We start from the raw sequence: 16044 nt of genomic DNA on the forward strand, positions 1-16044 counted from the left end.
ATCCAACAGGGAGATATTTTTATTTTTTTAAATGTGTCACCTGTTGGAAAAGAGCGACATATTTATCACACCGTAGCAGCAAGCACACAGTGCCTCTCTTTTTTTTTTTTATTCCAACGCATGTATGGATCACAGAATAAAACTTTTGCACCATACTCCAAATGACGCTTCTATCCTTGGTACCATAGACCACACAACTCTCATCTACGTCTCCGGATGTAATCCATTCATATCATATCATAGCTCATACATCTTACATGTACATCTCATTATATAACTATCTCTATGTGCATCTTTTTTTAACTCAAATGTTCCGCGTGACATCTAACCATGTCGACCTCAGTTCCTCTATTAACTCAGTTCTGATTCTCTCACCGGCCACGTCCACCCCAGGACACACCTACACATAAAAAACTAACAACCAATTCTAAGCACAAGTTCTCATAAATTTCTTACGTCAATCTGCATAACATCACTCACACGAGTGTATTGTATATATCAAAATCATAAATATTATCATGCTACTACGAGCATATCAATCAATATATTGTCAACACATACACATCAACAATGTCATAATGTTAAATCACTTTACGCTTTTATTAATTTCATAATAAAATTAATTTTTTAGCACAGATGATCTCATATGAGTCATGTAGACGCATCATCGTGGATCCATGTTAGAGGGGGGGGGGGGTTCGAGGGGAGCATGCATAGATGATATCTGCTGCGCGGGGCGCACGCTATGGGCGGATTTTTTTTGGTTTGTTCATAGATGTTCAGATGAACACCCAAAAATTTGTACAAAAAAAATATGATTAAGGAGCTTTCATATGGACTCAACTATTTAGAAGATTTGATTCAATAATTTGTGAGACCAAGTTCAATAATTATAGAGACCTTATAGGTCAAATAATATGTTCCATGCATGTATTTCTTCCATGTTTGGTTCTGCAGTGGTAGCCATGAAACCTAGAGATGCCACCGTGCCGTCACCTCTGTACCTTATATTTTCGTTCCACTTATTCTACAGTTGCACATAGCAAGGGTATGTTGAAATCTTTTAAGCTAGTTTTGCAGTTTGATCTCTTCTAGCTATGGTCCTGTCACATTCTCTTTAGGCTACCTTGCCCCATACGCGCATCTTAATTATCTCCCAGAAATCTTTTAGGGAACTGGCGGCAAAGTTCTCTTAAGTTTGAAGGACCAAGCAATTGTCTTCGCATCAAAAGATAATTTTGTAACGAACAGCGCCATCTTGCAGCTGCCCCCATCTAGCAGCATCACGCAAGCACACTGATCAGCAAAACGAAGCATGGTACATGATAGTCTGACCCTGCTTGCACTACAACTAGAATCCTTCTGAAGGTGTCTCAGTAGTCGTACTGTCAAGCCTCAGCTTCTGGCCGACCACAATTCACAGAACAAGAAAATGAGAATTGTAGCTTATGGGCACTAAACACACAGTATATCATCACAGGATCAAGATCAAGGCCATGATTGCAGAACAGATGCAATAGATTACTCATTTGCGAGTACCAAAAGAGTTATTCATACAACTCAAACTCAATCAAGATAAAGTTTCACATTGATCCCATTGTCGATCAGCGACTGAACAACTGCCCTTATCTTCCCTTCAAACTTGTCCCGTTCCCTCGGCGTGTATGTGCAGGTGTATACATCGGCCTCCTTCGCTCTCTCTGCCAGGAAACGACCAACAGACAGGCAGGCCGGTATGTCGGACCTCGACTGGAGGACCGCTTTGACATCCTTCGAATTGGTCCCAGCAACTGCGACCTGCCTGCATGTCGAACGGTGCGTGAGGGATGCCGAGACAAACCGCTTGGAAATGAAGACGTCGAGCGTGAAGGGCTCCATGTATGCGATGGTGCGCTGCTTGAAAGAAATGTGCTTGTGTGGGTTCTTCGATCTCTTCTCTTTCTTGTATGTGTACGGTCTACTGTTGTCTTCATCCACAAAGTCCTCCACGCCAAAGAAGCTCCTTGAAGAGCTTAAGACCTGGAAAGGAGAAGACGCAATTCAACATCTATCAGCAAGTGAATCTCAAAAGGAAATGTAAAAAAAAAAACTGATTGCCGTTGCATTCAGTATAACAAATTGCTGAAATAGAGTGTAGGTGCCACTAAATTCTGCGTCGTAGGGCCCATAGCATCTTTGGTAACTGAATTGTTCAAAATGTTATTTAGCCTGTCTACATGCACCCTACATACGACTGTAAAATGACTGTAGAAATTAAACTGAAAAGAGCCATAGGCAGCTTTAAGCCTTGAGAAACACAAGACTAATACTAAAAGTTAAAATATGCTGTCACTCAAAATTTTGCAGCATGAAAATTCAGTATTGCATGTGTTCCCCCAAAAAAATCAATCCTGCATGCCCACTGCAGTATAACTTGTTCAGGAGAATTTTTTCTACGCAATACCATGAAGAAAAGGGCTTACTTTGATTCTTACAAGAATTTATCAGCAAATTTGTTGTCCAATATAAATTATATCTGTGTGTATCTACTTATCATCAAACATGACTGTACGACGGCATTTTGTCATATATATGTGCAATACGCATGTGTGTATGTGTGTGTGTGTGTATAAAGAAAAGAAAAGAAAAGAGCTCAGACTGCCAATTCCTCTCTCAGCCTAATTTTCTCCCTCTGTTGGCCTGTGCGCTTCATCCATGGCCTGTATCTTTTCTTTCTTGGGCTGGCCCTGACGAATTCGTCGGCCCATGCCATTCTCTTCTAATCTTCTGCCGCACAAGACAACTACCGTTTGCCCATCTCCTACCTCTGCCCATCTCCAGGCACCGCACTTTGCTCCTAGCCGAGCTGATCCTAGGCTCACTCCTCTCTATCTCCAACGAGCTCTCAAATCTCATCTCTATCTCTTCCCATACCGACCAAACTGCCCCCGATTCACTTCTCAATCAAAGCAATCCTTATCAGATTTGATTCAATCCCCTAACGGAATCGTCATGATCTCCTCGTAGGCGCCTATATAGAGGGGAAGAATCGATCTGTTTCAGGGGCGGGGAGGGGGGCAGAGAGAGGAGGGGCGGAGCCCTGCCGCGCCATGCCCCTGTGTTGAGGTGCTCCTGCCGGCCGCCGCCCTGTTACCTCCCAGTCCTACTGCTGCTGCGCCATACCAATTGCGGTCGTGCCAGAGAAGAGGGTTGGCCTGCAGCCTCTTGCCGTGTGCTACCAGTCGAAGCCCATGCTGGCGTCGTTGTCCCTTGCTGTCGGCCTGGAGCTCTATCGCGCCGGGGTGCTGGCCTTGAGCCGCGCCAGCCCCCTGCTGCCGGCTACCACCCGCGCCCCTACCGTGCCCCGATTTGCAGCTCACCGACCGAAGAAGAGGCTAGGTCCTACTGCCATCCTCAAGGAGAGGGCACCGTCCCTTCTGGCCGCCCCGTTTCCTCGCTGCGCCTGCGGCTGCCGTCCCTGGCCGACCACTGCCCAGCCTCCCGGCCAAGCCTCGATCGTACACGGAGTCCCTGTTGCTGCCCCTGGAGACGAGGGGGGCTCTACTATATGCCCTTGTTGGTCGCCACCCGCACGCAAATGTCGCAATCCTCATGTGAGAACCCGTCATGTTGCATCCAAGGCCTCCCGGTGTCGCCATGCTGTTGACGCATATGCGTCTGCCCATCACCGACCGATGACAAATTTGAGGCCTGCCGGTTTGTTGATGCCAAGGTCGTCATATGCCCGTCTTCGTCCGGTCACCTATGCTGGCCAATGCTTGATCTGGCCGCTAAATCATCGACTGCAGCCCCTGGACATCACCTTCGGTAAGGTAATACAATCACGTCGTCCAGTCTAGCCCGACCGTGCCATCGTAGCCGGTGCTCCGGCCGTGCCGCGTGCTCTCTCCTGTCCTCACTGTGTTGCCAGCCATCGTGCCGAGGTGCTATTCATCGCTGTGACCGGCCTTCATGCCGTGGATGCTTGAGCTCAGGCCGTGTGCTGTGTAAGAAGCTCCAGGCTCCAGCCGTGCGCCATCGAAGTCTTGTACTCCGGCCACGCGCTAGTGAATTTCAGTCTCTCGCTGCGAGTCATGACAGCTTTGCCGTCTTGCCAATGCGTTCGTGCCCACGTGCACGCCATCGTGCTGCTGCTAGCCCAGCCGCTGTGCTGTCTCTCTGTCTATGAGTGCCGTCGTGTCGTTTATACGCGCACCATTGTGCTCATACCAGGTCCGACCGTCACGCTGTTGTTGACCTCGGTTGCACGCGCATGCTTTTGGGCTATGCTGTTGCTGAGGCTTTCTCTTGCTTGCCCAATGGTCTTGTGGCTTTGATGTTTGGCTGGTGAGACTGTTGGTTGCTTACTGCCCCTTTGTTATTGTTGAATGCCTATTGTCAAATGGTGCATTATGCTACTTGCTGCCTATTTGGGGATCATGTGTTCGATGCTAGGCTCCCTTGAGGATTGTCCCGATGGCTAATCATACATTCTCATGGATTATTCTTTGTTAATTGGCCTGCTGGTGATTGTGTTGGGCTGTAGGATGAAATTGTTCGGTGGGTTGTTCTTGTGATTGCCCTGATCTGGTATTGACATTTTTGATTGCCCAAAGTGATCTCCCCACATGTGTGGCTTTCACCTTTGTGGCACGTTGCTTGTTGACTTTGAAGATGGCCGATGAGGACAAGTCCAAGGCCCGAAGAGGGAGTTCGTGAGCCAAGCACAGTGTTGGAGCTCCTGGTTGTGGCCATGCTACCGCCTCCGGTAGAAGCTACGCATCGCGTCGTGCCGTGCTCCTAGCTCATCTCTTCATATATACGTACACAATTCTGAGGCCATACGTGACCGATGATGACCCGAGATACATAAATAGTCCAAAAAGCTCATACTAGATTGTTATCCCGTTTCTTTACTGCTTTTATTTCTAACACTTACTTTGCTTAGTTTTTGTTGCGTGTGACTACAACCTTGTAGACTCGGAGACCACATCAATATGACGACCGCCAACGCAGCTTAATCGGAGGTAGCTCAAAGATGGACGTAATTAACCGGAGTCGCTTTACGAAGCCCCGAGAACCAAGACAGAACAATCGACAGATGATATCATACAGTCAGATAGTGTGTGTGTTATGGATAAAATGTATAATGAGAGAACCCGTACTTTATGATTTCAACATGAATGAATAAAGTTTACACGTTTCCAGTCATTACATTCTCTTGTCTTTCGTATACTCTGTATACTAGCATGTTCGCAAATACTACATTCATTGTTATACAAACATATATTCGACGCAGGCTTCCCTTGCGCGAAACAATGATATCATGTATTAGCTTAGTTCTTGGGAGCACTGATTGCCAGCCAAGTATATTGACATTTGAGAAATGAGAGATATATAGCAACAATCTTTCATGCCTCAAATCCAACTGCAAAAAAGTACTATGATTATGCAGACCATAGTCCACTATACCCTTACTACACAATCCAGATCGAGAAGGATAAAATTCTTAGGACTAACTCAATCAGGACTTTCATACTCAAAAGTTTTAAAAGAAAAGAGAAACAAAACTTCCATCAACATTTGCATCTTCACAACATCTACTAGACACTACAACTTAATTATCCTCATGTAAGTGCTGGAACTAAAAGAGTTTGCTCACACAAATCGCTGTAACAGCCTAAATTTCTCAAGTTAAATGCATTACTGTTGGACAATGATATTTTTTACCTGCCCATTATGAAAACGACCCCAACAAGTATATAGTGCTGGTGCTGAATTTCCTTCCAGTAGAGCATGTGCCCCTCTCCTCCACGACTGACTCAAGAAGTTCTTCAGCATCTTCACCTCAACTGCTTGCAGTGCTCAGCAAAAAGGAAAAAATTGTAGCCAAGCCTCTAGGTTGATCTGTAAGACACAGAAGTATTATTGCAGCTGAAAACCTTTAAAACAACTAAACCCCATCTGTCTTCCTATAATTGAATTCGATTAATTTAATTGGATGCAAAATCCTATTCTAGTATAATATGAATTGAGTAATTTTCACAAAACTACAACTATTTATGCCTAATTAACACAAAACTACAACTTCTAGAACGAGTTTCACAAAATTACAAATACCTGTGCTACTAGTAACACAAAACTACATTTTTTGCACAAAACTACAACTATTTTGCGCAAAATAGTTGTAGTTTTGTGACTATTTTTGTGAAAAATATAGTTTTGTGCAAAAAATATAATTGCGTGTTACTAGGGGCACAAGTACTAGTAGTTTTGTGAAACTGTTACAGAAGTTGTAGTTTTGTGATAATTATGTGCAAATAGTTGTAGTTTGTGAAATTTACTCATATGAATTTGATTCAGACCAATAAAAAGCAAAACTTTATGTTTGGGGGCATTTGGATAGATTAAGTTCTAAAACAAATCAACATTTAGAATAATGCATCAACGAGCAGAGCAGGCAAATCAACCAGTACTTAGGCAAGTAATCTACAATTCAGAAGCATCATCCGAACGCAATACATAAAGTCATGAACCGCGTCATGCAAGCTAGCAACAACGGATTGGATCTACATGAGAATGGAGCACGGAGGAGAGGCTAGGGGCGAATTGGACAGCGGCGGTGGGGGGTAGGTGCTGAAGGACGGCGAGGTCGTGGGAGGAGCTACGGTTTGTAGTTGCTGGCGGTCGCACGAACGGGTAGCGGCTGCGGACCTGCGGTTGTAGCCTGGCCGGAGACGGTGGGTTTGGTGGTAGCAGTGGTGGGCTGCTGCTCAGGCCCCGGCGCCACCAGCTGCGCTAGACTTCGGGCGGAGACCTCGATCGAAGGCGAGGAGCGTCGCGAGGGTGAAGACGATGGAGGCGGGCGTCAAGGCCGACGCGAGTCGCGAGCGTTTCCCGTTGCCGGAGGCGTGGGCGCGGGTCATCCGGCGTCGCCACGGCAGAGAGGAGGGCCACGGCTGAGTACGGCCGTCCGTCGCCGGCGACTGTCAGGAGGCAGGAGCGCGAGCTGGAAGGGGACGAGAGACGGCGCGGCGGCGGGAGGTCGCACCGTGGCAACGACACGGCCACAAGGGGCTTTCGTTGTCAGTGTGGGCCGTGTCTCCGGCGGGCCGGAGTTCCAAAATCGCTGGTCGGATGGGGCCGAACGGCGCAGCCTGCGTGACTGCCTGATAGACCAAACGATCGCGGGCCGTTTGCCTTTATATACACACACTTGTTTCAAGAAATTACAGTAATAGGCGATCTTCGTTTGTTTATCAGGTAAGAATAAGATCTTGTGATGAACAGGTGAGACTATATAGGGCTTGACACTCAGGGTATTAAAAAACTGGAGAAAGTAACGTGTTACTTATTCGCCAGGTGACATCTATCTCGTCCGGTGAACAAGTGACATATGTCTCGTCCGGTGAACAGGTGATTTCTCTGATTTAATTTAATTTGTGGAAAAATATTTTGTGCGATTAGATGTTTATGTAATATTTTGGAGGTATGAATTTGACGTAAATAGGAAATTGAACACGACAACTTTTATAGAACTACGACATCGTTATATATACGATACACGATCCTTATAACATAAAGCAATATATATATAATTCATTCCCTCACCACCTGAGCTCCACCGACCCTGGCCCTTCCTTCTCCAGCGCGCCTCAGGTCCGCCGCTTGTAGACCTACTTCATCTTCATCCTCTTTGATCGGATCGATCGAAGGCAAATTTCTTTTCTCGGTACGCCCTTCCGTCGGCTGGATCGACGAGGTCCGCCGCTTGTAGATCTGCTTCATCTTCATCCTGTTTTATCGAAAGCCAATTTCTTTATCGTTGTTATGGAAGACTTCTGCGATGCCATCTTATCCTTAAGGCACCGCTGCAGCTGTACGCTCCTTGCTGGATCGATCGCAACGAAGGGCGCGAGAAGGAAAGTGCAGTCGGCTTGGGAGTCGAATCTGTTTGCTGCTGCGTGCGCTGCGGGTAGTGGTAGCTCGAACTTTGAAGTTGACTGAAAGAATCGACGGTGGCCCTCCCGCGGCAGTTGCTGAATCTGATCGTGGGCAACCGCACCCCTGGACGCTGCATCGACCTGACGCACCAGCATTTCTTCAACACTTGGCTGCTGCTGACCTATCCCGCCATGGACTCCCAGCCAGAGCTAAGGAACTTTCCCCGCACAGAGAATGGTGGGGTAGTGGGGATCACAGGATTCTCAGCTTGTCAACCTGGGCTCTGGGAGGTTCTGCATCGCAAGGTTCTTCCACACTCGGACTCTCGTGGGCTACTATTGCGATCAAGTGATTGAGGATCATTTTGCTGTCTTGACCGGTGTGGATGTTGTGCCGTGTGTTCATGATGGCAGTGGCAGTGGCTACGCCAATGCCAATGGCAGCAGTGGGAAAGTGGAACTCCGAATGATCAAGTACAAATCGAAACTTGACGTGTCTAATGACAGCAGTATGAACGAGGCAGTGTTCTGAATAATTTGGGGTGTTGCTTTCAAGACTCCCTGTTTTATCCATGAATAATTTTGGGCTTGGGCTGTAAGAGACGACTCAGCATCTTGTCGTAACTTCGGTACTCTGTCATGAAACTCTCCATCAACTCTTTGTTTTCCACGGGAGAAATATTCAAATTTCTCTACATATAGTGTAATAAAGTGCATACGTACCAGTATACGATTGTATAGAAATAAATAAATGAAACACAAAGGCACACAAACGAAATAGGAAACCTTTGTTATTTATTCATCCTTGGAAATTGAAATTTTTATTTTTTATTCATCCTTGGAAATTTACAAGTCTCCTCTTTTTACATATATCTATGTATGACGTATTAATGAATAATTCTTGAGTGCTAGAGCCTCGTAAGAACTCTAATTAATTATATCCGTAGGTTTACACCTATAGAATATCTCAAATTTAGCTGTATCAAAATGGTCTTCAACCTCAAAGCTCTGTCCTGTGCTCCATGTATGTATGCTGGATGAGATAAAACAAATAAAATGTTGCCGGGCTCGCCGCTCTTTCGAACAAAACAAATATTTACATTCAATCATGCACGGAGTTTAAGCTGAAAGTTTGAATTGTCTTTGGCCTTGTCAGTCATGAACGTTGATATGTCCAGCATCGTCGGTCAGAATACGGTAAGGTTTTCTGGTCTCGGTGATCTCGGAAAATAGTGAATTACATATAAATCTTTTCTGCTAGAACTGTGGCATCATGGCAAAGTTTGGATTTCCTTTGGCCTCATCAGTCACGAACGTGATGTGTCCAGCATCGTCAATCAGAATATGGTAAGGTTTTTCGGTCTTGGTGGTCTCCAAAAATAGTGAATTACATATAAACCTTTCTGCTAGAACTCTGGCATCAGGGGACATGGCTTTGCTTATGCTTTAACCTTGTCTCCAAATTCATCTATACACGAATCGGTTTCCCACAATTATTCATCTGCTCTCATCCTGCCATCATCCTTATATTTTTCATTTTATGCCTTTGACCTGTGTTCCCGAAAGGATGTTGCAAGCGCAGCAAGCTTTCATGGATAATATTCTATAATCCACAATTAACCCCTCTATTTCTGTACTTTATGCCTTGCACCGTATAAGCCACATGATGAATATCAAGGTCACCCCTGTTACTCCTTAGCATCCCTTTATTTTCTTTGTACAACTTTACACTACGTCCGTCGAAATGGCGTGATTTCATAGCTAGTCCACATGTACCTGCTTAGTGCGAGCGCACTATCATAAAAAAGATGCTCTCCTCGATCTCCTGCAAAATGTAGTACCCTCAAGCGTCACTGTCAAAATGGCGCGTATCTATAGATTGCATGTAACCTGTAGAGTGCGCAAGCGTCGCCATCCTTATACCTATAAGAAATTGAAGCGCCGCTGTCGAAACAACATGTACCTATAAGGCACCGAAGCGCCGCCGTCAAAACGATAAGTAAACTGTACGACGCCGCCGCAGAAGCGCCACCGGCGGAATAGGATGTGGCTTTAAGGCGCCGAAACGGCATGTGACTGTAAGGCGCTGAAGCACCGCCGCCGAAAGGGTTTGTAGCTGCAAGGTGCCGAAACGGTATATACCTGTGTGTCTCTTGTTTGACTTGTTACCTATGGTTATGATTTCTATCGTGAAGGGTTTACTTTCGCAACTCAGATTTCTAACGTGAAGGGATTTTCGTTATCTTCAGCGTTTCAACGATTTTTTTTTACGATTCCTGTCACGAAGTGATTTTTAAAATCATTTCTCTCGGGACAAAATTTTATCTCCTTTCACTTCACGATTCTTCTCGAAAGAAAAATATTGAAGATGAGAGAAAAAAATAAAAAAAATAGAAATAGAAAAATGAATCAAAAAGAAAAGAAAATAAAATAAAATAAATATGGTTAGAGATGATCTTACACAGATGCGCGAGGTGAGCGCCGTCTAGTAGAATGGAAGCTTCTCGATCACAAATGTATCGGCAGCCTGTAAATTGGACATGATGGTATACATACACGTCTACGTATTTGCCATTGGCATGGGCCGCGAGCTAGGAATTAAAGGCCGGATATCAGTTCGACTGGGCCTTCCAAACAAAAAGTACTTCTCTGAATCTTCTCATGACCATGCAACAAAAATAAACAGCTCGTTTGAGTATTCTAATGATCTTTCCATGCATGCAGCCGCTGACTAGTGGGCTTGATCAAAATTTGATCTGCTGATTAAGTGAACTGAGCCATGAGCATATATCATTTCTTACTTTAGCCCTTGTATACGTGCATGCCTGCATCAGCTAGCTTAATTATTGACCTAGAGTGATTTTCAATATTTTAGTGAGTATCATAATCATTGACCATTATAAGCATACAAGTCAAACTTTTAAATAAGAGGTGACAAAAATATAGTCAAATATTGTAGTACCTACCAACTCTGATCTACCCCTCGCCTTCTAAGTTCTCGCAACAACTATGGAGTGTATCGCTTAGGGGCAGACCCACTCTATAGACATGGTGGGGTGGCCGCCCCAACTACTGGTAGCCACTAGCAGCCCTCCCCCTCCTCCAGAGAGACCGCGAGCTTCTATGAATCCCGTCGTTGGAAGCAACGTAGCGGTGAACATTTGTTCTGTTCGTGAGAACGACGAAAAAGATATGTCACAAGAGAATACCGATTTATTATGGGCTTACCGGCTTGAAAATAGCTCAATCAACAATTGAATTGTCGATCCCCTCTGGCCTCCCTATCTCTGAACGTTGTGCGGTGCGTGCAAAGCAAAACCTAGCACTAGCGAGCAGCGGCGACCGCCAGACGACGAACGGAAGTAGGCATGCATCGAGACTCAAATTGGTGTGGCGGTAGGCCCTAATCCCCTAGCAAGAGCAGCATGAGCTTGATGGAGGGAGGGGAAGAGGAGCCCAGGGGTGCAGACTGCGCGACAGGTGCTTCTTCCGTTGCAGTTAGTCGAGCGAGTGGTTTGGTGCACAAAATAGAGAACTTCATTATCACGAATTAATCATTATTAAATTGACAGGTTGAACCTTTATCTTTTTATATTTTAAATTATTCTTTATTTTAGATGTATCACTATATCATCTATTTACTTTTTACACTCTAATTTATATGGTTACAATACATGAATGCAATGTATTTCCGATATGTTTGTACTTTTGATTTAGTTTGTCGTTCTAAGTAAGCCCCAACTAAAATTTTTAGTTGGGTCCGTCACCGGTTTCGCTCCTCTTCCTGTAGCTCTTTCGTTCCTTGATGCCCCTGTTACCAGTGGCGGACCCAGGGCCCGGCGACCCTGGGCGCCCGCCCGGGCTCCGTCCCAGCCCGCCTCTGTATATCTATATAGGCTATGAGAAAATTCGTAATTTGGGCTGATCAAATTTTGGACAAAATCTAGCCCGTATGGGTACGGCCTGCGCTCAGCCCAGGCTCCCTGAAATTCCTGGATCCGCCACTGCCTGTTACGCGTGCAATAGGCCTCCTGTACCGTCGCTCAGATGTGGTTTCTGGCCGTACAAGCACATCTTTAAGCCGCGCCAGAAGATCAGTAATGCGAGACCGACAAGGTGATGCAAGGCAGTCCATCGATCGTCAGGTTGCTCTTGCCCTGCCTGTTCCACATGACAGTAGCAGTATACCACTACCAGCAGGGGTACTCCGGGCGTACTGGGAGTCCTCCAAGTCACTCCTTCAATTTTTAAGAATGAAATATAATAAATGTTATAGTATGCGAAAGCATCATTGTAATAGTGTTTTTAACGAGAATCGGATATTTGCATGTATACTTGAGGTATAACTACGTTTGTTCCTTCTCAATGGATCTATTTATTGTTCCGTGGTTACAAGATATGCTTAATATTTATAGGCTAAAAATATTAGTTCAACTATAATTTTATCTCTAACCATTTAAATTAAATCTAAATTTATCTATAACCGATTTTATATATATATTCAACTGATATTCCAACAAGAAGGGTGAAAGGGAGAGAAATAAGAAAATGAAGGGAAATAATTATTACTTGGTAGCCCTGCCACCTTAGTCAACGCTTAACTGTCACCATACACACTGCTAGTACACGCACACTGTGGGATAGATAGGTAGGCGAGGGGGGCGTTAACGCCGGCATTCATATCGTCACCTACCTACATCGTGAGGTCGTGATCGTGTGGCAGTAGCATGAGCCTAATTCCACGGCCGCTGCATGCTACTCCTACCGAGTAGGGGGTCCAAGTAGAAAACCCCACTGCCTAGCTCCAAAGGAAAATAACACTACGCAGAGGCAGAGCGGTGGTGCCAGAGCTATATCGTACCCATTTTCTGACTTGGGAGTTGGGAGCCTCTATGATGTGCAAATTTTACCCTTTCGTACACGAAATCGGTCAAGAGTGTTAGAGAATCTCCAGATATTTCTTTCACGAACGAAAATTTTCATTCTCTTCAGTGTTTCAATAATTTTTTTTACAGTTTTTATAATAAAAAGATTCCTAAATCATTTCTTTTAGAAAGATATTCTATTTTCTTTTTCTTCATGAATTCTTTAAAAAAATTGTTAAAGATAAAAAAAAATAAATAGAATAAGAACAAATAGAAGAATCAGGAAAGTAACAAAATGAATAGAATATGACTGAAGATGCTCTTAGCCTATCTCTAAAATCAAGAGGTAGCAGCTATCTCTTAGTAATATAGCATATAGAGAGGAGAGAAGTGGAATTGAGGGTAGATAAAATGAGTGAAGAAGAATTTTAAAGAACTATATCCGAAAAGAGAATATAATAGATAACTTTAAGTTTTCTAAGATATAGAGAATAGAAAAGGAAATCTTTTAAAAAATATGTTAAGTGAAATAAAAAATAATTACAATAAACTATAACTATTGAGGATGCTTTTAGGAGCAGTGGCACTTACACACACAAAATGTACGGTTTTTGGATCAAGTTGCTGGGACAAACGTCAACCGTACTCACAGCTAGAGTCAACCGTACCACGTAAGAAACGTCGGCTGTATTCTGAGAGAGAGAGAGAGAGAGATGAGTGTGACGGCATGGCAATGGCACGGCAAGTCCTTGCTCTTGCTCCATTACTGTGACTCAGACCTCGGTGCAGGGCACGCAGGAGTGCATTAACGCGGCTCACCCGCCAACTCATTCGATTCCTTTCGGCTCGTTCGTCCGGCCGGCACCCCACGGCGGCCGGCACTCCCCTCCCTCGCCACACTCTCCCAGTGCTCTGCACAGTGCATGCTGTTGGAACCAGCCAAGACGTGAACTAGTTCGGCAACAGATTCACGCGAACTCGTCTCGGCAGAGACTTACGCGTAAACACACGGGAGCACATATACTTACATCGACTCACACCTTTTAGTTTTGTGAATTCACTAGTTAAAATAAACAACAGGTATCTATAACATATATTATCGCTCCAAGATTTGGAGCGCGCTCATGGGTTCGGATACTGTAGCTACTGTAGCAGTGGACCCCATATATGTACGTATAGATATACAGATATATATGTATATGTATATATATGTATATGTATATACGTATATATGTGTATACATATACATATATTTACATATATAATATAACTTTATTTTCAGGAAATTCCAAAAAATATCAACCGGAATATTAGTTATATTGATAAATCGACTGAAATAATCTAAAATACAAAGAAAAATATATAAACTCAAAAAATATGAAACAAATTTTGTTAGTTTCGTATTACTGTTGTCTACATGCTAAAATTATATGCATACATGAAAGTACTACTATTTTTTTAATAATTAAATGAATATGTTAAATATTGATAAATTCATAAGTAAATATTGAGATATCATAAATTGGTTTCTTTTGTTATGTTCTGTAAAGAAAAAAAAGGCACGACGTAAGCGTGCCAATCCGCTTAGTATAACTAATATAGTCTTGCTTACATACATACTAGAGCGACTACTGTTCAGGTCTCATACGTATGCTCGCACACATCTATAGCTTCTGGGCCACCAACTCATATGATGCACGTATGTCGCATGAAAACGGTCAACTGACTTTACCATGAGCCACACCATTGACACCCAACTAATCATGTATATAGCTAACTACTTGTCACACTATTTCCTATTTGCATACACTTAGCTAACAACACCGAGACTAACTCCACTAGCACATGTAACATATGTCGTGCTAATTAGTAAAATACCAGCTAGCTAGCTTGATAGACTCATACAAACACTACGCATATGACACACATGTACTACATAAAACGTGCATGACCCACATGCACATTACTAACACATGCGAAGACTAAAATAAATTTAAGTCAAAATTAGTTCTAACACATGCCACCGTCGTTTCTTTGTGTCGCTGCCTGACCCTCACGATCCTTCTTTGTGTCCCTGCCTGACCCTCTTCTCTTCTTCTCCTTGGCGAGAGTCTTCCACTGCGTGCACGTGAGCAACAAATGATCGCTCTCCTTTGGGTTGTCAAAACTAATTCGAACACGCTCGCCATAAGTCTTGTACCACCCGACGAGATCTTCAACAGTGAGGGTCTTTAAGTCCATGTACTGCTCGATGGAGATGACGAGCTACATGTAGCGGGCTGGGGCAGCACGGAGAAACATGCGAACAACATCAATTCCTCTCACCGTGGTGTCGCCCAACGTGAAGATGCTGGTTACGATCGACGTCACCTGACCAACGAGTCATCCATGGTCTTTCCTTCCTAATCTTCAGCCCCTCAAACTCCTTCAACTTGAGGTCTACAAATTGTCCTCGTGCACGCGCTCGTGCCCCATATGCGCCGTCTTGATCGTCTCCCACACCATCTTTACCATGTCTTTCCCAGCAAGGGAAGACATCACTTGCTCTGACACGGACTAATAGATGGCATACAACACCATCCGATCCTTCTGGTACTCCATGGCACCTGGCTCCATAGCTTCTCACACGTTCTGGGCCTGAAGAGCGACACACATCTTCACTGCCCAAAACCGTGTAGTTCGTGCAGGTGAGCTACAGGTATGACATCGTCGCTGTGTTCTCCTTCTTCACCACTTGTGAGGCGGACAAACCACCTTGCAACAGGCATCGCTTGCCAAATGACGGAGACAAACTCCTTGCTTCCCTCAGTATCCTCTTCTTGGCTCTGAATACTAAATGTTGGAACCAGCCAAGACGTGAACTCACTCAGCAACAGACTCACACGAACTCACCTTGACAGAAACTCACGCGTAAACATACGGGAGCAAAAATACTCGTGATGACTCACGCCCCTTAGTTTTCTGTATTCACTCGTTAAAATAAACAACAGGATATATGACTAATATAGTCTTGTTTACATACATACGGGAGTAACTACTGTCCGGGTCTCATGCCCATGCTGGCACGCATCCATAGCTTCTAAGCCACCAACTCATATATTGTACTTCGCATGAAACGGTCCACTAATAACGAGCCTCGCCACAGACACCCAACTAATTATGCATGTAGCTAATTACTTGCCGCACTCTACTAAAACTAACTCCACTAGCACTTGCAACACATGACTTGCTAATTAGTAAAGCACTGGCTAGGATTT

General features: G+C 44.3%; 1 protein-coding gene across 3 annotated transcripts; it reads right to left on the reverse strand.

Annotated features, from left to right (window-relative positions):
- Positions 1-1500: 1500 nt before the first annotated feature.
- Positions 1501-7144, reverse strand: LOC133907922 (uncharacterized). Of its 3 annotated transcripts, none has more exons than XM_062350046.1 (3): positions 6456-7144; positions 5710-5886; positions 1501-2019 (listed from the first exon to the last, which is right to left on the reverse strand). In XM_062350046.1, exons 2-3 carry the CDS (start codon positions 5818-5820, stop codon positions 1567-1569), a joined length of 564 nt encoding a protein of 187 aa, XP_062206030.1. In that variant the 5' UTR covers positions 5821-5886; positions 6456-7144; the 3' UTR covers positions 1501-1566. The 3 variants fall into 3 exon arrangements, with proteins under 3 accessions (XP_062206030.1, XP_062206029.1, XP_062206028.1); XM_062350045.1 differs by having other exon boundaries at positions 6797-7143; XM_062350044.1 differs by having other exon boundaries at positions 6694-7143.
- Between the last annotated feature and the right edge of the window lie 8900 nt (positions 7145-16044).

The sequence above is a fragment of the Phragmites australis genome, chromosome 24 (genome assembly GCF_958298935.1).
Source record: "Phragmites australis chromosome 24, lpPhrAust1.1, whole genome shotgun sequence".
Classification (NCBI taxonomy): Eukaryota; Viridiplantae; Streptophyta; class Magnoliopsida; order Poales; family Poaceae; genus Phragmites; species Phragmites australis.